The following is a 23,215-nucleotide window of genomic DNA, read 5'->3' on the forward strand; positions in this document are numbered from 1 at the left end:
ACACACACTAGGATCCCAGCATCCATAATGGGTGGCTAACAAACACTTGTCACTCTAGCTCCAAGGGATCTAACACCCTCTTCTGGCCTCCACGGGCACCCATTGGTACTCACAGGGACACAAACACACAAAAGTAAATAAAAATCTAAAACACAGAGAACTCAAGGTGAGGTCTTACAGCACAGAATTGTAAGACACAGAGGCCATTGACCCTCAGGTTGATGGGATGGAGACTCACTGTCATTCGAAGTGCCTCGTGGGGACAGAAGATGGCTAGCTGCCGTACTGGCTCGTTGTGAGTGTTGAAAAAGATCGCCATGGCAACCAGGGCATCATAGCTGTGATCTTGGCAGAAAGCACTGAGGTCTGAGAGGAGGCCTGACCGCTGCAGAAAGGCCTAGAAGGGAAGAAACGGAAAGCAATCCAAGTTTAGAGCCAGACCGTCCTTATCACCAATGAGCTCTTACTAAGAGTTTTCTGTGCATGCACCTCATAATTTGTGCATCCCTAAAAATGTGTGTAGTACTTATGCTGGAGATTGTGGTGGAATAGGGAGAATACGGGCTTTCGGCTACAACAACATCGCTCTGAAAATGTGGCTCCAGTACATTGCCTCTCAGGAATAACACATTCCTAGGTACTCACAGGGACAAAGTCACAAAAGTAAATAAAAATCTAAAACACACAGAACTCAAGGTAAGGTCTTACAGGACAGAACTGTAAGACAATATATTCCTAAGTGATATTAACTCCCTGAGCCCAAGTCTCTTCAGTAAGAAGACAGCATGTACTTTTTAGCTGGTCTTTGCTACTTGTAGGTTCTTTTTCCTATCCTCCTCTCCCCCCAATTTTACCCCATATCAATAGATAGGAGAGAAAGAAGGATGGGAGGAGGGAAGGAGAGAGAGAGATTTCTGAATCTAATTTCTTCCTTCTTTGAGCACTAACAAACCACAAGCCAATCCCCTTGTGCCATGAACAACCACTAATCACCTCTCAGGGCCCTAGCGTTTGTATGCCCTCTGAGATGCAAATGTCACACATTAGCAAAAAACGTCTGCAGCTGGCAAATGCATGCCTCTACTAGAGCATGAGGCAGAATCACAGCCAGCCGCTTCGGATGGCCTAAAGCAGCCGTGCATCCTCACACCTGGGATCAAAAGGAAAACAAATTCTCACTATAGAGCCAACTTTCCTGCCCTGTCCAAACAAACAAACAAGAAGAAAAACAAACCCAAAATGTTACACAAAATCCCTGACTGCTCTACAGAGAAAGATTTGTAGGAGTGCGAGACTGACGTGGCACAGGGAGTAACACTCAGTCTGTCACAGCAGCGCAGGGAGGGATGAAGGCCTGGAGAGGATCCCAGAGGGGATGGAGATAAGTGGAGAGGTATGAAGGGGTGAGCTAGGAACTGAGGGCAGGGCCAGTGAATGAAGGTGTCCCCTTCCACTGGCTAGCTCTTACCTCCAAATCCATGTAGACTGCACTGACTGCCACCTTGGTACCTTGTCTGTAGATAGTCTTCTGGTCCTTTCTGAGCATCTGCTCAGTGGTCAATCCTAGGAAACAGAAGTCACACAGGAGACTTGGCCTAACACCGCAAAGGTAAAGACAAGGAAAATGGGACAATAGTTTCTCCTCAGGGCAACAACAGTAGCAATAACTGAAGATGTAACTGTATAAAGGTTTACTTAAATAATCAGGTCACAGGCATCAGTTACAAGCATTGACTATTCTTCAGAGGACCTGGGTTCAATTCCCCACACCCACATGATGGCTTATAACTGTCTGTAACTGTAGTTCCAGGAGAATCTGTCACCCTCTTCTGTTGGCACCAGACATGCACACAGTGCACAGACATACATGCAAGCAAAACACCCATGCACATACAAAATAAATAAATAAAACTTTAAAACGATAACAATCAGGTCACAAGAGTTAAATGGCTGTGGTCAAAGTAAGGGTCTTTGCTGAAGGGTAAAGGGGAAGCTTCACTGAGTGTGGTGACAGTGCACACCCTTGAGCCCAGCGCTGTGGAGGAAGAGGCCAGTGGAGCTCAAGAGTCTGAATCAGCCAGGTCTCCATCATGGGTTCCAGGCTAGCCAGGGCTGCATAGTGAGACCATCTCATTAGCAAACACCTGCCCCACAAAACTAACAAACAAAAAACCAGAGCCCGAACACAGGCCTTTCTGCCCCTCTATCCTCTCCTCCCGCCATTCATTCATTATTTTTGCTGTGAGTCACACCCAGGGCCTTGCCCATGCGGACAAGTATCTGCTCCCGGGCTATGTCCTCAATCCTGAGGGTTTCCTTTCTGTGTTTACTCGAAAGGTCCATGGACACTCATGTTTCCTTCTGCTGCTTTTTTTATGTCAATAGGTGGATTATGGAAGTTTTGCTTCTGTTTGTCTTCTGAACACAAACTAAAATGGCTTCTTCTTCCTTTCCATAATTACGTGGCGCACACAGCTCTTGTTCTGATGACTTACAGCCTCCCCTCCCAACACCAGTATACTTCATGTATGGCCTCCATTCTCTGATTAGACAGGGACTCTAAGGTGTTTTGGTTTTTTGTGAGTTTGAACAATGTAGTGATCATCTCTCAGACCCGCCCACCATCCCCGACCACTGAGCTCTGGCTTTGTTCTCTTTCCATTTCAAACCCACCAAGTCCGATGTGTGCCGCACATAGTCATGGATGTTTAAACGCCTTCTATTTCATTTTGTTTGCTGGGACAGGGCTTCTCTGTGTAGCTTTTACCTTTGGAGGCAGTGTCTTATTGTGTGCCCGAGCTGTCCTTCAACTCACCATGCAGCCCATGCTGCTTTGAACTTTCTGCCTTCTGCCTGGCTTCACCAGTGCTGAGATTAAAGGATGGGCTACCCTCCCAGTCCTTCTCATCCTCTGTAGTGAGAATTCTGCAATTTTGGTTTCTTTAAAAACACAGAAATGGGGGCTGGAGAGGTGGCTCAGAGGTTAAGAGCAATGACTGCTCTTCCATAGGTCCTGAGTTCAATTCCCAGCAACCACATGGTGGCTCACAACCATCCTTCTTCCCGTGTGTCTGAAGACAGCTACAGTGTATTCATATAAATAAAATAAATCTTTAAAAAAAAAACAAACAAACACAGAAATGGGGGCTGGAGAGGTGGCTCAGTGGTTAAGAGTACTAACTGCTCTTCCAGAGGTCCTGAGTTCAATTCCCAGCAACCACACGGTGGCTCACAACCATCTGTAATGGGATCTGGTGATATCTTCTGGCCTGCAGGCATACATGCAGGCAGAATGCTATATAGATAATAAATCTTTAAAAACACACACACAGAAATATTATGAATGTGCTTTCATTTTAACCCTGGGTGTGAGGATGTGGGGCTGCTTTAGACTGTTTGAAGTGGCTGACTATGATTTGCATCACACTCTAGCAGAGACGTGGTTTTGCCAGCTGTAGACAGAGGGTGCATAAATGCTAGGGCCCGAAGAGGTAGAGTGGGTGGTTGTTAGTAATTTAGGGAGGTTGGTTTGGACTATTAGTAGTTGTGCTCAAAGAAACAGAAAGAAAAAAATTAGATACAAAGATATCTGTCAGTCAGTCTGTCTGTTTGTCTGTCTCTCGTCCCTCTCCACCCCCATCCTTCTTTCTCTCCTATCTAGTGACAGGTTGAAACTAGGGGGATAAAGAGTAGGAAAAAGAAGTACCCACAAAGCAGCAAAGAGCAGCTGCAGTCCTCTTGCGGACCAGGATGAAATGATGTAGCATGACTCACGGGTTCATGAGCAGACATGCATGTTACTCGTTTCCTCTCACATGAAGAGTAAACCATTGCTGTGCTCTGAAATCGTCCTGATGGCCCCCAGATACGAGAGCAAAGCTTGCCCATGACTCTCTCGTGGAAAATCTGACACATCATACCTGAGACATCAAACTTGGCCTTCTGCAGAGAATCAAAGATGTCCTTTCTTTTGGGCAGATCTGGGAAAAGGGCCTCCAGTTTTTCCACATATTCGTTGTCCTTTAGGGTTGCCTTTCCAATTTTGGCATCCATATTGACACAGTCCAGGATGATGGTTCCTATGACAGGAGAAGGCAGAACTGCAGTCTTGTGTGTGAGTGAACCCTCCGCTCACAACCTTCAGCACACACATAACTCCAAACCCAATGAACGAGATCCGGAGGATACTTCCCAGGCAACCCCACCAAAGACAAGCCAATGCGCCTGGACTGACCATGTCTGAAGAGAAACCTCCCAACGTAAATGCAGGGAGGGACATGACAGGTGGACAAGAAGCCTGAGTGTGGAGCTGTACGGACGGCTCAGCAGTTATGAGCACCGGGTGCTCTACCACAGGGCCCAGGCTTGAGAACCAATGTGGCAGTTTATAACTGATACTCCAGCCTAAGGAGCTCTGCAGGCTTTCCCTTCTGGCTTCCTCAGGTACCCAGGATGCACACTGTGCACAGAGATACACACAGACAAAAAGCCCATACACATAAAAATAAAGAAAAAAATTTTAAAAAGGAGCCTGGGCATCCTGGGCCTTGTAGATTTCACAGCCTCAGAAGGAATCCATCTCTTCAGAAAGCCAAATTCCATCACACAATCTTTTTTTTTTAAATCTTTTTACAATTTTATTTATTCTTTGAAAATTTCATATTTTTTCCACTCCCCCAGCTCCACCTCCATTGCCCACCTACCCAGCTGCATGTTCTTTCTCTTAAAAAAGGGGGCTGGAGTCTGGCGGGGGTGGCACGTAACTTTAATCCTAGCACTCAGGAGGCAGAGGCAGGCAGATCTCAGAGTTCAAGGCCAGCCTATATTCCACAGAGTGAGTTCCAGGACAGCTAGGACTAGACAGAGAAACCATGTCTGGAAAAACGTAAAAAGGGGCTGGGGGAGGCAGCAAGGAGAGGTAGGAAAGTCAAGCAGTAGTGGTGCTTGCCTTTAATCCCAGCACTAGGGAAGCCGAGACAGGTGGATCTCTGTGAGTTCGAGGGCAGCCTGGTTTACATAGTGAGTTCTATCACAACCAGGGAGACCCTATCTCAAAAAGAAAAAAAAGGGGGTGGGGGTAGAATGGGGTGGGTAGGGGGTGGAGAGATGGCTCAGAAGAGCACTGGTTTCTCTTCCAGAGGACCCAAGTTCAATTCCCAGCACCCAATAGCAGTTGAAACCATTTGTAACTCTGATACCCTCTTCTGACATCTGAGCACATCATGTAGTGCTTAGACATACATGCAGCAAAACACACATCCACGTAATTTTTTTTAAAGGCAAAACCAAAAAATAAACAAACAAACCCTCGTGGAATATGATTTTTACTGGCCAACTACTCCTGAGCACAGGGCCTGCCCGGGGGTGTGACTGACATACCTACTGTCACTCCACTGATGAAAATTGACTCCCCTCTCTCAGCAGCTGCCAATTCAAAAAGCTCACTGACTATGGATGAAGCTTTGTGCTTCTCTTCTGTCTGGACTTTGTCTTCCATCACAGCATCTTAATATTGGAAGAGCGTGCCTAGTCTAATCTAAATGAGATCGGCACATGCACACCCCGTGGAAAAATGTAAGAGGAAAGGTTAAGAGGCCTGCTGAGATAAACAACTATTCCTGTGGAGCTGCTGTCAGAGATGCCTGTTTCCTTGGTGAGTCCTCCTTCCATTAAACATTGCTGCAAATGGGAACCACCTCTGCACTCTCTCCCACAAATTCCCAGGCGGTGAAACCATGACCAGCTGCTGCAAGAACCCTGGCCCTCTGTGGTGAGCAAATGGCGTCAAGAACACATTGTTACCAGCAAGGCTGGAGGGCTCTGGACTTACACACACGCACGCGCATACACACACACACACACACACACACACACACACACACACACACACACACACACACACGCGCGCGCGCGCACACACACTCTCAACCCAAACCTGATCCCTTACCATGCAGAAGGGCTGCAGTTTGTCTGTCCAAGGTCTCTGGTGCCCCCTGCAGGATTCTCTCAGCCACCAGGGTGGCACAGGACCCCACCAGCTCAACTGAAACATGACAGGGAGGACAGTATTTCTGCTCGATTGGTCGGTGGTCCAGCACCTCGGCTACTGCCTCCTCCAGGGCTGCGTCGCTCCTGGGGAGAGTGATGGTTAGCAGAAAACAAAGAAAGAGAAGCAGGTAAGAGCTCTCCAGCTGCCCAAAGGGACCTCCAACTCCTCACCGTGAGGAAAAGTATGCGCGTCCTATGCGGATACACAGAAATCACTTTAGCCCGCCTTACCCCTCTCCACTCTGTACTGTGGAATCGGAAGCAGCATTAAACTGCATGTGAGTGAACTCTGTGAAGTTTCTGCTATATATATCTACGCGGCCATTGTCCTTTAGGGCTGCCTTTCCAACTGAATTCTATACTTGACCTTGCTCTCCTGACGGTGAAACACCTCAGAAGCCATGGCAGGTCTTGTATCTGTGTCTTCCTTTCTAGCCCTGTGCTACTGCCTTCTAGGCCCATCAGTGTCCCCTACCTGGACTGTTTCAACTAAGGGCTCGTCGTCTATGCTGTCCTTCAAAGCTTCCTAAATGATCACTTGAAAAACAAAACAAAATGAAAAAAAAAAGCAACCTTTATTCCGCCAGGACCTGGGATAAATGTAATTAACAAGTTTCCTACCTAAAACCAGAGTCCGTCTCCTTAGAAGGACCTGCAAGGACTCCATGATATGCTCCCTGCCTACCTCAGTCTCATCAATTCACGTCTTACCTTCCCACATAGTTCATGCCCAGCTGTGCAAAACAAATCCCAGTTCCCTACTCAGTGTGCAATTTCACGCCTGCCTGGCTTCTCCTCTTAATTCCTCTCTCTGCCTGAAGACTCCTTCCCACCTCTGCAGGGACTAACACAAAGCTCCCTTTCAAGACTGGGCTCAAGGGTCAGCTCCCTGTAGAGTCCTCTTGTCCTCAGTTTCCCTCCAGCACAATGAGTCAGGTCCGTGTATGGTCCACCAAGCCCCACCGTACTCTAGCGACAGTCAGGGTGTGCCTCCAGCCTCCACAATGGTCTCTTTACTTACTTCCCTCTTCCTGACTGAAAGGTGCATGAAACCGTCACCTTCCTCCATGTCAGGAAAAGGTTTTACTCAGTGAATTCATGGACGCATGAGGGCCATCAGCCAACTATCATTTCTTGGTATAACCACAGTGTGCTCAAGGGAAAATATACATTTTTAAGAATAGCAGGTGGCAGTCAGACTTAGGCAAGAATCATACTCTTGCTGCTTCCTGGCAGCCTTTTCCAGTCCTAAATTAGAAGTAGAATAATTATAAATGTATATACTTGTTGAGCAGACAAGTATTTATAGAGTCTACTAGAACATATTATTCCCGTATTTCAAAACAGCAAAAAGTTCTGACCCTGAAGGTAGATTTAAGTTATTTGGAATGATTACTTGGTTGGAACTCACCAAATATTTGTTTCTTTATATCATAAACATCACATAACTAGAGAAGTGACACTATTTTCAATAGTTTTTAATATTGGGTATGACCTATCAATTATAGTTAGCCTCTGAGGCAGGTGGATTGCTGACTTCAAGGCCAGACTGGAATACACAGTGAGTTCCAGGCCAGCCAAGGCTGGATAGTGAGGCCCTGTCTCACATGAAAAGCAAACAAAACAAAAAACCCAGCAGAGTAACAACACCAATGAGCCGCTGGGACTCCACAGGTGCTCTCTCTCCTCTCTCCCCGCAGGCCGGATGTCCACCGTAGCGACTTGGTGCCCGTCCACTCACTTGGGTAACATATGGTGGTCAACAAGGATGAGGGTGAGCTGGCCAGCCTGGTGCAGGGCAAGGAGGTCAATCTCATCCCGGAAGATCAGTGCTGACTCTGCAATCTTAACCTCCTGGAGGAAGAAGACATTGTCCCCTCGGAGAGGAAGCTCAGAGCGCTTTATATTTAAAACTGGTATAAAGATGTCTTCTGCTTCAGATGTCTAGTTAGGGAATTGAAAAGAAGACATAATACGGTTTAGGAACTGCAAGAAAAAGTAACCCAGCCCTAACTCTGACCTGAGGTTGGGTTCTGAGCTCTCTCTCTAATACACATATGTAAAACCAAAGGCCAAAGGATCTCAGGTGCCACCGCTCAGGGCCACAGTTAGCGAACCTGTACAAATAAGGGACGGCGTCTTTAAACTGGAGAATCAAACTGAGCGCCTTGACCATGGAAGCACACATCTGTGACTGAACTGCACCCTAATGTTCTGAGAGAATGGTCCTTGCCCTCCATCTTACCAATGACACGGAAACCAAAAAGCTACTTCATGGAAAAGACCTAGGTATAGCCTTCAAGCTACAGGAAATAGAAAATCGGTCCTTAGGAGTTGACCCAGGCAGGAGTTGGAGATGACTCAGAGGTTAAGTGCACTGGCTGCTCTTCCAGAGGACCCAGGTTCCATTCCCAGCACCCACATGGTAGCTCACAACCATTTATAACTCTGGTCCCAGGGACTCCGATGCCCTCTCTTCTGGGCTCTACGGGCACCTGGCACACACTTGGTGCTTAGACATATATACAGGCAAAACACCAATACACATAAAATAAGAATAAAGAGGGGTTGGGGATTTAGCTCAGTGGTAGAGCGCTTGCCTAGCAAGCGCAAGGCCCTGGGTTCGGTCCCCAGCTCCGGAGGAAAAAAAAAGAATAAAGACGGTGCTGTGCGTGGTGGCACCAGCCTTTAATCCTAGCAATCTGGAGGCAGGGGTAGGTGGATCTCTGTGAGTTCTAAGTCATCCTAATGTACAAAGAGATTCCAAGACAGCCAGGGATGTTATACAGAGAAACCCTGTCTCGAAAAACAATCAACCAACCAAACAAAACCCCTTTCTAATTGACGTGGGCTGGCAAGGATATAGCTTAGTTGGTATAACACTTATCTGGTATGCGAGAGGCCTAGGAATTCACAGCACTGCATAAACCACAAGACGGCTTTTGCCTGTAAGTCCAGCACACCGGATGCAGAAGCAGAATTAAAAATTCAGTGCTGTCTGCTGTCAGCTACCCATTGAGTTCAGTGTCAAAATAAAAGCCTGTTTCAAGGGCTGGAGAGATGGTTCAGCGGTTAGGAGCACTGACTGCTCTTCCAAAGGTCCTGAGTTCAGTTCCCAGCAACCACATGGTGGCTCACAACCATCTGTAATGGGATCTGATGTTCTCTTCAGGTGTGTCTGAAGACAGCTACAGTGTAGCAACATGAAATAAATAAATCTTTATTTAAAAAAAAAAAGCCTGTTTCAAAAAAAAAAAAAGCTAATCTGGGAAAGATAAATTCTAGATCACTGGTATCCATAAGGAACCTCGATAATAAGCTATTTAAATACAACTTTATGGTTCCGCAAATTCTGTGTGGTGGTTTAAAGGACCCCAATAGGTCCACATGTGTGAATGCTTAGTTATCAAGGGAGTGGCACTATTTGAGAGGGACTGGAGGTGTGGTCTTGTTGGAGGAAGCATGAGGTAGAACTAGAAGTGGGCTTTGCGGTTTCAAGAGCCCAAGGCAGGCCCAGTGGCTCTCTTTCTGCTGCCTGGGGATCCAGATGTAGAACTCTCAGCTACTTCCCCAATACCGTGCCTGCCTGCATGCTGACATGCTCACTGCCATGATGATAATGGACTGAACCTCTGAACCTGTACGCCAGCCCCAATTAAATGCTTTTCTTTTTGTTTATGTTTTGTGTTTTAAGACAGGGTTTCTTCTGTGTAGCCCTGGCTGTCCTGGAACTTGTTTTGTAGACCAGGCTGGCCTTGAACTCAGAGATCCACCCGTCTCTTCTGAGTGCTGGGATTAAGGTGTGTGTCACCTTGCCCAACAAATGCTTTCTTTTTAAAGAGTTGCCTTGGTCATGGTGTCTTTTCACAGTAATAGAAAGACATTCCTCAAACCAGATTTCTATGTCCCAGAGGGTAACACAGTACTCGACAAAGTTTAAGTATCTTTATTTATCCTATGTGCGGTACACAGGTACACGTGTACCTGCATAAGCATGTGTAGAGCTCAGAGGACAACCTCAGGTGTCATTTCTAAAGCACCAGCATCCTGCTCCCTACTTGCCTGAAACAGGTAGGCTAGACTGGATGACCACTGAGACCCCAGACCTGCCTGTCTGCCTCCCTAGTGCTGGATGAGAAGGCAGTGCCACCATGCCTGACTTTGTTTATGTCGTTCTGTGGGTCAAACTCTGGTCTTCATGTTTGCACACCAAGGCCTTTATTGACTGAGCTATCCCATCCACTCTCCAACTTTATTTTTTACTGAATTATTCATCTTATTTTATATCGAATATTTGGCCTGTGTGTCATATGTGCACCACAGGTGTGCTGGTGCCTGTGGAAGTCAAAAGAAGGCGTTTTGATCCCCTGGAACTGGAATGGTTAACTACTGGGGAATAACTGAACCCTGGTCCTCTGAGCCATCTCTCCAGCCTCCCCACTCCCCATTTGTTAATGAAACAGAATGGCCCTTATCCTCTTGCCTCCCACTTCCAACAATGATCTATCTGACTGTCTATATTTCTGTCTGTCTGTCTGTCAATGAAGCCGAGTGGCCTTTATCCCACTTCCAAGGGCTTATAGATATGAGCCATCACCCACCTGAGACTTCACTTCAGTTTAGATAAGGCTAAATATTGGTAAGGAGCAAAGTTGGGTCTTGAATCCAAATCTCTCCACTCTAAAGGACTCTTTCTTGACTCTCACCTTTGTTAGGTAGAAGGCCAGGGCAAGGGCAGACACCATGGAGTCCAAGTCGCAGGCTTCATTCCCCAGCACAACATGTAGAGGCCTGGACTCCTGAGGGGAGGAGAAATAAGAAGCCATCTGTGTGTTTCCATTCCCTCACTCAAGTGGAGCATCAGGAACTTCTTATAGCCTTCAGAGGATATGGGACCATGACAGTGATCGGCAGAGGGGGCCCAAGCTTGGCAGTTATATACGTCAGCTGGCACAGAGATGCTTTCCCTGCGCTAACCTGAGTCCTCGCATGCTAACCCTCAGAAGCGCGCTATGCCACCATCAATTGCCCATGCTTCTTCAGGCGCCCACTGTAGGCAGCGTCAGAGTGCTCTGGAGATGGACAGCTAAGCCCACCCTCAAAGGTTCCAGGCCTAGGTTGCCACTCATCACCCCCATTTTCAAACTAGAATAATTTTTACATTCCTAAGCTATAAAAATAAGCACAGAGGCTTTGCAAATAAAGGTAAAAACCAAAATCTGCCACCAGCAGGAAGGTTCAGTGGATAAGGGTGCCTGCCATCAACCAGGCTTGATGACCTCAGTTTGACTCCTGCAATCCCCAAGCTGGGAAAGTTGTTCTCCAGGCTCTACACCATGGGGTCCAGGGGCCTGAACTGACAGGCTCCTTACCCACACTCATTGCTTTGTATGCTACACTAAGAAAGGAAGCATAACCCACAGCAAAAGGCTTGCTGCTGCTGAAATCTTCTGGATTTTTGGTTTGGCTTGATTTAGAGAAGTTCTCACTCTGTAACCCTGACTGGCCTTGGATCCATCTGCCTCAGACTCTCAGCTGCTGGGATTACAGGCATGAGCTGACCTGGCTTGTACACTTATTTCAATGAATTTGTGTGTGCAGCAAGTGTCTGCTGTGTGGGCCAGGGAGTGTCAACATCAGATGTTGGACCTCTCCTTCCTTCTTTTTGGGGGAGTATCTCTTGGTCACTACTGCATGCACACAAATTTCCAGGGATTCGTCTGTCTTCCATCTTGCTTTGCTGTAGATGCACTAAGATTACAGATGCATGGTGTAGCAGCTGGCTTTACATGGGTTCTGTCCTCACACTTTCATGGTAAGAACTTTATTCATTTAGCCACTGCGCTAGCTAGTTTTATGTCAGTTTGACACAAGTTACAGTCACTGGAGAAAAAGAGCCTCAATTAAGAAAATGCTTGCATAGGACTGAGCCACACATAGGCAAGTCTGTAGGAGATTTTCTCAATTGGTGGTTGATTTGGGAGGGTCCAGCACATTGGCAGACTTGTGGTCCTGGGTTCTATAAGAAAGCAGACTGAGCGAGCCATGAGGAACAAGCCAGTAAGCAGCACCCCTCCATGGCCTCTGTATCAGCCCCTGCCTCCAAATTTCTACCTGTTTGAGTCCCTGTTCTGACTTCCATCAAGAACAGTGATGGAGGCAGCAGAAGCCAAATAAACCCTTCGCTCCCCAGGCTGCTTTGGTCCGTGTTTCCTCAGAGCAATAGAAACCCTAAGACAGCCATCTCCTCAGCCAGGAATCTTTGTGCTTTGTTTCGTTCTGAGATGAGATCTCGCCATGAACTCAGAGAGATCGACCTGCTTCCATCCCCTTCCCCCAGTGCTGGAATTAAAGCCACTACAGCTGGCACAGAGCTTTTAAAAGTCCAGCTGCTGACACTGCAGAACTGATACCATTTCCCTTGATCCCGTTCATCCCCTGAGCTCCTAGGAATCCCAAACATATTTAGACTAAGGTCTCCAAGAGCAGACAGGCTCTGTCCTTTTTACTTAAACATTTGAGGGTCCAAACTTTTACACCCACTAATTGACCGATCGTTCAGTCTCAGTGACAGCTGGATGAGACGGGCACATACTTTGAGCATTACCATGCTGGATGTAAGGGCACATACTTTAATCTCAGCACTTGGGAGTTGGAGGCAGGAGAATCAGGACTTCTAGTTTGCCTCAGCTCAATACTAAGTTTCAGGCCAGCCCAGACTATCTGAGTTTGAACAAAGAGAAGAGTCGTTACAATCATGATTTTAAAGTACTGGGGAATACACCTGAGGAACTGCGTGCACTAGACAAGCACTCTACCCCTGAGGGGCATGCCTCACTCACCCTTGAGGTAGGGTTTGCTAAATAATGCAAACAGTCCTTACCTCTGTGATCTTCCTATTTCAACCTTGCTAGCACTATGGCTACGGTCACATGCCACCATGTCTGATTTTTGTGTTGCTGGTCAGTGAACCCTGAGTTGTGCATGCTAGGCAAGCACTCGATCAACTGAGCTACACCCCCAGTCCTTAAGCTAGCTTATCTAAAAACAAAAACTGGGGGGCTAGTTGACACATGCCCTTCATCCCAGCGCTTGGGAGACCTGCCAGTTTGGGGGCAGCCTGATGTACATTTCAAGTTCCAGGTCAGCCAAGGCTTACAGCAAAACCCTATCTCAAAAAACTGTAACGCTGCCACCCCCACCCCCACCTATTGTGTGTGTGCATGGAGATCAGAGGATGACCTGAGGGGGTAGGTTCTCTCCTTCCACCATGTGGATTCCAGGTATCAAATTCAGGTCATCCGGCTTGAATGAGACAAAACAAGGCGCAGAGGTCAGTGCAAGGTTCCTTTGCTCCAACACTGTTATTGTGAGCTGGCTAGCCTGTGATATAGGGGCTGTCCAGCAAGTTACAGAACATTTTGACAGGATCTCTTCCTCTGCCTAGTAGATGCAGATAGCACTGCAGTCATATCAATCAAAACCCGTCTCCACACTTGATAAAGCGCCCCAATGACGACTACCAGGTTACACGAAGGAGGCAGCAAGGTGGAGCCACTGTGGCTCCTTGTCAGGGAAATCTGCAAGGCACAGAGGTTAGTAAACTAGGAAAGGGGTCAGAAGACTAAGATATAGCAGGGGCCATGCATTATCAAGTAATGCAACATTAGCAAATAATTCAGGGGAAACCTACGGGAACTGTCCTTATTTATGTGGCCTTCCTTCTTCTACCAGAACAGTGTAGACATCTAAGGGTATTCTCTGACACAGGCAGCTTTGTCCTTTAAGATTTATTTCTTTCACGTGTACGGGTGTTTTGTCTGATTATGTATGTGCACCATGTGCGTGCCTGGTGCATGCAGAGGTCGTAAGGCGGCATTAGAACCTCGGCAACTGAAGTGACAGATGATGTGAGCAGCCAGGAGGGAGAGCACTGCAAGCCAAACTAAGGTCCTCCACAAGAGCAGCCAGTGTTCCCAATTGTGAGCCATCTCTCCAGCCCTTCATCTGCAGCTACTGAACAGGCTGCTGCTTTTGTTCCAGTGCCAGAAACTGAACCCATGCATGCCAGGCAAGTGCTCTACACTGAGCTATAAGCTCTATTCCCATGATGGGCTTCTTTTTCCAATCATTCTCTTTCCCATTTCTTATTCGTAAAAGAGTAAAGATTGTTTGTCAGGTCTCAGGGGCAGAGGATCCCTAAAGGAAGTTTGCTCTCAAGATCTGCCCATGCCGTTTCTCCAGGCCCATTTAAGGGTATGGAACCCTTGAGCCAGAGAATTGGCTTAGCAAGTGACGGTGCCTGCTGCCAAGCCTAAAGACCTGAATTCAATCCCCAGGTCTCATATGCTGGAAGGAGAATCAATTCTGATTCCTACAACTTATCCTCTGACCTCAACATGTGTGCCACAACACAGACACAGAAAATAACTAATTACTTTCTGAAGAGCACGGACCCCTTGTCTGGGGTGGTGGTGGTTCATGCCTGGAATCCCAGCACTAAGAAGCTTGAAGATGGAGAATCCCAAGGCTGAAGCCAGTCTGCATTACACAGAGTTATAGGCCCACCTGCACTGCAGAGCAAAACCCCGCTCCAGAAAGATGAAGTATGAGGTGATGTAGTGGTGCAGGCCTGTAACCTCACTCCCCTCAGCGGGTAGAGGCAGAAGGACCAGACATCTCCATTGCACTGTATTTTTGAAGCCAGCATGTGCTGTGTAAGGCTCTTGCCTCAGAAGCCAAAGAAGCAATTAAGCAATACCACACATCAGGACTAGAGACATGGCTTAGGTAACAGAGTGCTTGCCTTCCACACAAGAAGTCCTGGTCCGATAACACGACACTGTGAGCCAGGGGCAGCCACACATGCCACCCAGATATGAGTGTGGAAGAGGGTCAGTTCAGCTACAAAGCAATTTCAAGGTCAGCCTAGGCTACATGAGACCCTGTGTCAAATACATTAATCAAATTAAAGGAGCCAGGTGGTGATGGTGGCAGACACCTTTATTCCTAGCACTCAGGAGGCAGAGCCAGGATGATTTCTGTGAGTTCAAAGCCAGTCTGTTCTACAAAATAAGTTCTAGGATAGCCAGGGCTACAGAGAAACCCCCGTCTCAAAAACAAACAAACAAACAAACAAACAAACAGAAAACAGCTGGGTGTAGCAGCACATGACTTTGATCCCAGCACTTGGGAGGCAGAGGCTGGAAGACTTCTGAGTTCAGGGACAGACTGGTCCACAGGTGAGACCCTGTCCCCAAGGGGAAAAACAAATCAACAAAACCCCAGGTGTGTGAAATGAAAATGTCTGAATGACAGACAGGCCAACTAACCTGATCCAAGGGTTGTGCACTGTGTCTGTGTACAGTGTGGACCCAGAAGGATCAAAGAGCTCCACAGGAGGGCTCATCTCTTTCAACGCTTTTAAAAGTCATTTTTGGAGATTCTGGTTTTGCTTTCTTGTATGTCTGTGCACCCCTTGTGTGCGTCGTGTGAGATCAGAGAGAGTTGTACGTCTTGGAACTGGAGTTACATACTGTTGTTAGCCACTACTGAGTGCTTGGGTGCTGGTAACTGAGCCAGGGACCTCTGGAAGAGGAGCTGGTATTCTTAACCACTGAGCCATCTCTCCAGCCTCAATTTCTTTTCCTTTTTTTTAATTTATATTTTGGTAATGTTTTGTTGTTTTGGGTTTTTGTTTTTTTTTTTTTTTTTTTTTTTTAAGATGGGAGTCTTGCTTCAAAAGCAGAATCATCCCATCCTGCCTTAGCTTGCCTAATGCTGGAATTGCATAGGTAGACAACCACGCCTGGCAACAGAAACTTTTTTTTTTTTTTTTTTTTTGGAGCTGGGGACCGAACCCAGGGCCTTGTGCTTGCTAGGCAAGCGCTCTACCACTGAGCTAAATCTCCAACCCCGGAAACTCTTTGAATGTATGTGAGCACACTGTAGCTGTCCTCAGACACCAAAGGAGGGCATCGGATCTCATTACAGATGGTTGTGAGCCACCATGTGGTTGCTGGGATTTGAACCCAGGACCTCTGGGAAAGCAGTCAGTGCTCTTAACCACTGAGCTCTCTCCAGTCCAGTCTCTTGCAATAAGAGGATTCTATACCCAAGACCCCAGTCACATGACATAATATCTCCTTTGACTCCTCCTGAGACTAGGGAAGGTCCCTGTCTCCCGGACACCAAGGACTGTCCAAGATGGTTGTGGACCAAAGTGACAGGAAAACCGGAAAGAAGTGGCTCAGAGATAACTGGCTCCCTGAAGCAGGAAGGGTGTAAACACTGCGGGCCATGTGTTCCAGCTGAAGGGACGGGGAAGAGGACCAGAGAAAGGCTGAGCGAGGAGTTCGAGGAAGGTCTCAGAGAGCCTTTCCACATCCCTGTAACAGTGCAGCTGAATCATGGCCAGTCATATCCCCCCAGTGGAGGAGAGGGACCAAAGCCACTTCACAGCGTGAAGGGAAGAGAAGAGGTCTCCATTGCAAGACAAGCATCAAGCTCTGTGCTCAGCCAAGGCCAGTAGCAGATGGCATGAACGCTTTGTCACTGGGCAGTCCTGGACCGGGGGTGACCAAAGACACGCAGCCTTCTCTTCCTTCCCACCCCCATCAGCACCACCCTCCGTTGCCCAGACACCCCCCCAAAACCATAGTGTGTGCGCCCTGTGAGGCCCTCTTTGCACTATTCGCTACAGAACACCATCTGGACAATCACAGACTAGGACTGAGTCCAACACTGCTTCTTACTTCATATGGGGTCCTGGTTCCTATATAAATCGAGGGCAGGGCTGGCAAGATGGCCCAGTGGGCACAGGCTGCCAGTCTTGACACCCGAGTTCAGTCTCTAAGACCAATGTGGTGGGAAGAGTTGGGAAACTTGCCAAGCTGTTCTCTGACCTTCACAGATGTGCTGCTGCACGCTCCCCGCCCCCACCCCCACAAAGTGCATAAATAAATGTTAAGAATTTTTATTTAATGGGCTAGGGAGATGGTTCATGTATTGTTCTTGAAGAGGAACATAAGTTTAGCTCTTGGGCACTACATTGGGTGGTCAGGGTATCCTAAGCCCCCTTCTTACTTCTGGGGGCATCTCTATTCACATGCATATTCCCACACATAGATACACACGTATACATATAATTTAAAATAAATTTTTTGAGACAGGGTTTCTGTGTAACCCTGGCTGTCCTAGAACTTGCTCTGTTGATCAGACTGACCTTGAACTCACAGAGATCCACCTCCCTCCCCTCTGCCTCAGAGTGCTGGGACTCAGAGTGCTTGTGCCATAACACCCAGATAACTTTTTTAATGAGGACAAATTGGGCATGTCAGTGCATTCCCTTAATCCCAGCCCTCGGGGAGCTGAGGTCAGTCTGGACTACACAATGAGTTCCAAGACAACCCAGACTACTATAAGACCCTGGCCTCAAAAACCCAGAGGAAGATACACTGTAACTTGTTTCATGCCTTGCATGATTACAAGAGGCATCACCTAAGAGCCTTTTGTGTAAATGAAGCGCCCTCTCCCTCTTCTTCCTCTGCGCCTCCCTGACTAACCACACTGGTGCCACCCTCTAGAAAGATCCTCTCCCTCTCTAGCTTCCTGCAGCAGCAGCAGTTCTCAAGAGAGATGATTCCTTAAGGGGCTCCATACCCTTCCATGAATGTGTGCCCCCTAATTCATAACGCAGGTCCAAACCGGAAGATCTTTTAGAGTGGAAAGAGCACTCTTCATGACTCTGCTCCAGAAAGTGGAGACTCCTGTGGGCATGGCTGCCCCCACTTAGAAGACACTGTCCTTTTCGTTTAGGAAATATATGTAACTCTCACCTCCAACCCACCGCTCTACTGGCTGAATACACAGGCCAAACAGTGTCTGTTTTCTAACCAGGGGAGGAGGTCAGGAAAAATACAGCTAAACTTAGCAGCAGGAGAAACTTGAGCTGCCAAGGGAAGAAACAGAATCTGAGAGCCATGAGAAACAAACTTTTTTTTTTAAAGACAGGATTTAGCTATGCTGATCTGGCTGGCCTTGACCTCTCAAGAGATCTGCATGCTTCTGCCTGGGATCAAAGGTATGTGCCACCAAACCTACCTACTATCACTGCATCCCAGGTAGCCTTGAACTCCTGTTAATTTCCTGCTTCTGCCTCCCAAGTGCTATGATTACAGCATGTACCAACATGCCTAGTTTGTTTAGAGATAGTCTATCTATGTAGCCATGGCTATCCTAGAATTTGATATGTACACCAAGCTGGCCTTTAATTCATAGAGACCCTCCAGGCTAGTACTAAAGGTGTGAGTTACCACCTCCAGCCAAAAAACTTTCTAAAAGAAAGAAAGGGACAGGTTATGGCTCGTTGGGTAAAGATGTACGCTGTCCATCCTGGAGAACTGAGTTCAATCACTGGGACCCACATGGTGGAGCATTAAACTGTTCTATGACCTCCACGTGTGCACTGTGGCATATGAGTATATGAACACACAATAAATGCACACACAATAAATGAGTGTAATATAAACACAAATCTAAAGGAGGGAGGGAGTTTGGATACTCAGTGATAAAGAATTCTTGTTGTAGCTGGGCACGATGGCAAATGCCGTTAATCCCAGCACTTCAAAGGCAGAGGCAAGCAGATCTCTGTGAGTTCAAGGCCAGCTGGGTCTAGGTATATGGAGAAAGTGCAAATGCGTGTGCGAGCTTGCAGAGGACCCCAGTCTGGTTTCCAATAGCTACAGAGTGGCTCACAACCATCTCATAACATTCATTTCAGAGGGCCTGACACCTTCTAACCTCTAGGGATCAGGCATGCATGTGATGTCCATACATACATACAAGAAAAACACTCATACACATAAAATATAAATCTAAAATAATTGTCTTTAAAGGAGGAGGAGGACCCAGTAGTTGAAATAATATATCCTGAAGTGTCTTGTTTGTTTGTTTGATGGCCTGGATGGCAGACAGGAAGAGGGTTTAGGGGTAAAAAAAAAAAAAAAAAACACACTTCCCCTTCTGAGGATGACTATGTTCGATCTTGACTCTGCCTATTGCTAATGAAAAACGTGAGGCCTCTGATTAAAGGGCAAGTTGCCATCCCCTCCTGACTAGTGTCATGCCTGAGAACTGTACCTTTGCTCCTAGCTCTGCCTGAAATGTAGCCCCACCCCAAAGGAAGAGTTTTTTCCTACCCAAGTACAAGATGAGTCACTAGGAATAGGAGCTCATGTAAAAACAAAAACAAACAGGGGGGATGGCAGAGGAGGGATAACATCTGAAATGTAAATACATAAACTATCCAAGAAAAAAAAATGAAAAGAAAACAGGTTTTCCTTTCCCCTCTTTCCCTTGTTTATTTTTGGTTTTGTTTTTGAGACAAGGTTTCACCCCTAACTCCTTTCTGGTTTTTGTTTTTGTTTTTTTCTAAGACAGGGGGTTTCTTCGTGTAGCCCTGGCTGTTCTAGAATTCGTTCTATATACCTGGCCTCACCTGCCTCTGCCTAGGATGGAGTGATGAGATTAAAGGTGTGTGTCACCAGTGCCAGGCACTTTCTGGTCTTTTTTTACACAGCCCAGGTCTAGGAACCTGTTCTGTAGCCCAGGCTACCCCTTACCTTGGGATCTTTCCATCTCAACTTTAGTCACTTAGCCCAGCTATGTAGATGTCCTTTCAGTGAACACACTATTGTCATGCGGTAAAGACTACAGAAAAGTTTTCTGGTGTCACATGCTAAAAATAAGGTACTGCAGAACTGGCTACAATCCATTATCCCTGTCCTGTGTAAAAGCCAAGCATTCATGACTCCCACAGACGTCATTTAAAGGTGTGTCTGTCTGAATCTGGTTTCTCTTTATGGAGGCACACGTGAGGGTAATCTGGCTGAGACATCTGTCATCTTATTGATCACCAAGGATTCTGCTGATCCACCCTGCTAGGCCAGTGTCCAACTTTCTCCTTCACTGTCCCACGTACATTCCTCCTGAAGGAGGCACTAGTCCCGAAGAGGACAACCTTCTCTATCAAGACTGCCTTTGGTTGGGGCTGGGGATTTAGCTCAGTGGTAGAGCGCTTGCCTAGGAAGCGCAAGGCCCTGGGTTCGGTCCCCAGCTCCGGAAAAAAAGAACCAAAAAAAAAAAAAAAAAAAAAAAGACTGCCTTTGGTCAGGGAATATGCAGCTCTGCACTCCTCTGCTGGATGCTCCAAACAAGCTCTTGTTTGTTTGAAACAGGATCTCTCTATGTAGCCCTTGACATCCTGGAATTTGCTATGTAGACCAGGCTGCGATTCTCTATACAAGAATCACTGACAGGAGACTGGAGAGATAGCTCAGCAGTTCTTAGCACCCACATGGCTGGTTCACAACGGCTTGTAATTCCAGCTCCAGGGGACTTAATAAACCCCCTTCTGAACTCTAAGGGTGAATGTGGCAGACACTCACACACACACACACACACACACACACACACACACACACACACACATCTTTTAAAAAAAGTCTATCTTTTACACTTCATATCTGTTTTGGGCTTTAATGTTTTCCTTATATATTTCTATAATTAACGAAGAATTAAAATTACTGGCATACCCCAGCATACTGCTGCTATTGGCTTCTCAGCTAACATGTTCAACTTACTCCCTGCCTAGTGAGGCTGTAGGGTGAGAAGATTCTAAGACTCAGTCACCTTTAGGAGGAAGTTCACCAAGGTTCCAGGTTCACAAAGGAACTAGATTTTGCACCTTGGAGGAGGAGTGTGAAGAACTGGGATAGGGTAATGCTGGAAAAGTCCAATTCTTGCCAAACTTGATGTATGGTAAGTGCCCTGTCATCTGTGGGAATGGGTGTGTGTGGAGGGTAAACAAGGAACGAAGATCCCTGCTTCTCGGCGAGTTTTCAGGTCCCAGAGCTTCTCACTAAACACTGCAGACAGCACTTAGAATAGCACTCTACATTAGAGGTAGGAGACACAGTAGCATTTGCTGCTCTTCCTGAGGCCAGAAATTCTGTTCCCAGGACCCAAGTCAGGTGGCTCAACTGCCTGTATATCAAAATCCAGGCATCCTCTTTCGGTTTCCTCAGATACATGCATGTGTGGACATACACATACACATACACATACACATACACATACACTCAGGCAGTCAGTCAGTCAGACAGTCAGACAGACACGGGCACCATGTGGTTTCTGGGAATTGAACTCAGGACCTCTGGAAGAGCAGCCAGTTAGTTCTCTTAGTCAATGAGCCACCTCTCCAGCCTTCACATTTTTTTTTCTTTAAGACTTATTTTTGAAGGTTTTGGGAAAATTTTTTTTTAATTTTTAAATTATTTGTTTATGAATGTGTGACTGCAGGTGCCTTCAGAGATTGGAGACCCCCACATTCCCCTGGAGCTGAAATTATGGGAGGTTGTGAGCAATCCAGTATAGGTGCTTGAAATAGAATTTGGTCCTTTGCAAGAACAGTAAAGCCCTTTTAAGGGATGAGCCATCTTTTTAGCCCCTAAGTAATTGTGTGTGTGTGTGTGTGTGTGTGTGTGTGTGTGTGTGTGTGAAGATGAAAAACCCATTTTTTAAAAAAAATTTATTTATTATGTATATACCACCAATCTGCCTGCATATATGTCTGCACACCAAAAGAGGGCATCAGATCCCATTATAGATGGTTGTGAGCCACTGTGTGGTTGCTGGGAATTGGACTCAGGACCTCTGGAAGAGCAGAAAGAATGGGAGAAGCGGACAGGATGAGATGGTTCAGCAGAAACATGCATTTGTTACCTCACCCTGAATTCAAATTGAGAATATTCGTTCAGCCACACAGCTGAATCTACAGCAGACTTAGGTGACTTTCAGGGTCTGTTAAGGAACAATTTATTATGTAGAGGATTTGTTCTATTTTTGTTGTTGTCTTTGAGGGTGTGTGTGTGTGTGTGTGTGTGTGTGTGTGTGTGTGTGTGTATGTGTTTTGTTGTTATTGTTTTTTTTTTCCAAGCTCAAACAAAATAACGGAAATTTGATTGCTGGGAAGACGTGCTTGGTGGAAGAGAGCGGGGTGAAAGTCTCCTCTGACCTCCACATGTTCTACTGCATGGATGTGGTTCCCAACACTCCACTAAATAAATAAATAAATAAATAAATAAATAAATAAATAAATAAATGTTCAACAATTTGTTCAGAGTCACAGAAATGTCTCAGAGCTTAGTATTTCATACTGATCTTACAAAGGACTTACTTAGCACCCACATCTGGTGACCCACAACCACCTGCAACTCCAGTTCCAGAGAATCCAGTGTCCTCTTCTACAGTCCACGGGCACCGAGCTTAAATGTACAAATACCTACACACACATAAAACAATAGCAAAAAACATTTTCAAGGGCTTTTAATCCCAGCACTTGGAAGGCAGAGGCAGGTAGATCTCTGAGTTGAGACTGGTCTGATCTACATAGTTCCAAGCCAGCCATGGCTACTACATAGTGAGACCCGGTCTCATAGAAATAAAGTAAAATAATAAAAAAGATAGCCAAGCTGGGCATCGCTGGAGAATCCTATAATCATAACACCTAGAAAGCAGAAACAGAAGGACTAGAAGTTCAAGCTCAACCTCAGCTACATTGGGACATCAAGACCAGCCTGGGCTATATAAGACCATCTCGAAAACAAACACACTATAAAGTAAACTATGTAGACCTTAGGCAAAGTGTGATGCCACACAATTCTCAACTAGCATCTGGTGGGTGGAGACAGGAGAAGCCCACAAGAAAAGTAGTAACCAATGAGAACTGGTTCAAACTGCTCTATGTACAACCGCCACCCCAGCATGGTGGTTCTTTTTCCTCAGGGGGGGTATGAAGAGAGGGTCTCACCATGGCACCCAGGCCTGTCCCAACCTAGTAGGTAGCCCAGGCTGCACTTTAGCTAATAACCCTTTTGCCTCAACCTACCCAGGGCTAAGATTACAGATTTGCAGCACCATGCCTGGCCAGATATTTTTCAAAGGGAAAATTTTAGTGTAGCTGGCATCAAGTTGAACCTCACCCTAAATTCAAATTGAGAATATCCGTTTGTCCAAGAAGCTGAATCTACAGCAGACTGACGTGACTTTCAGGGTCTGTTAAAGAACAGAGTCTATTGCCCAGAGGACTGGTTTGTTCTATTTTTGT

At 46.5% G+C, this 23,215-nt stretch overlaps 1 protein-coding gene across 4 annotated transcripts in view; it reads right to left on the reverse strand.

Moving 5' to 3' along the window:
- Prune1 (prune exopolyphosphatase 1) overlaps positions 1-23,215 on the reverse strand; it is a 28,834-nt gene that overhangs the window by 4,377 nt on the left and 1,242 nt on the right. For 2 of the 4 annotated variants that reach the window (XM_017590899.3, NM_001007697.1), the window contains exons 2-7: positions 10,755-10,847; positions 7,790-7,992; positions 5,948-6,132; positions 3,921-4,079; positions 1,469-1,563; positions 239-397 (exon numbers count right to left, since the gene is read on the reverse strand). In XM_017590899.3, coding sequence (XP_017446388.1) covers positions 239-397; positions 1,469-1,563; positions 3,921-4,079; positions 5,948-6,132; positions 7,790-7,992; positions 10,755-10,793 — 840 coding nt within the window. In that variant the 5' untranslated portion in view covers positions 10,794-10,847. Of the gene's footprint in view, positions 1-238; positions 398-1,468; positions 1,564-3,920; positions 4,080-5,947; positions 6,133-7,789; positions 7,993-10,754; positions 10,848-23,215 lie in introns of those variants that run through there. The other 2 variants (XM_006232885.5, XM_063281873.1) reach the window with 2 other exon arrangements.

This window comes from Rattus norvegicus, chromosome 2 (assembly GCF_036323735.1).
Source record: "Rattus norvegicus strain BN/NHsdMcwi chromosome 2, GRCr8, whole genome shotgun sequence".
In the NCBI taxonomy this organism is placed as follows: Eukaryota; Metazoa; Chordata; class Mammalia; order Rodentia; family Muridae; genus Rattus; species Rattus norvegicus.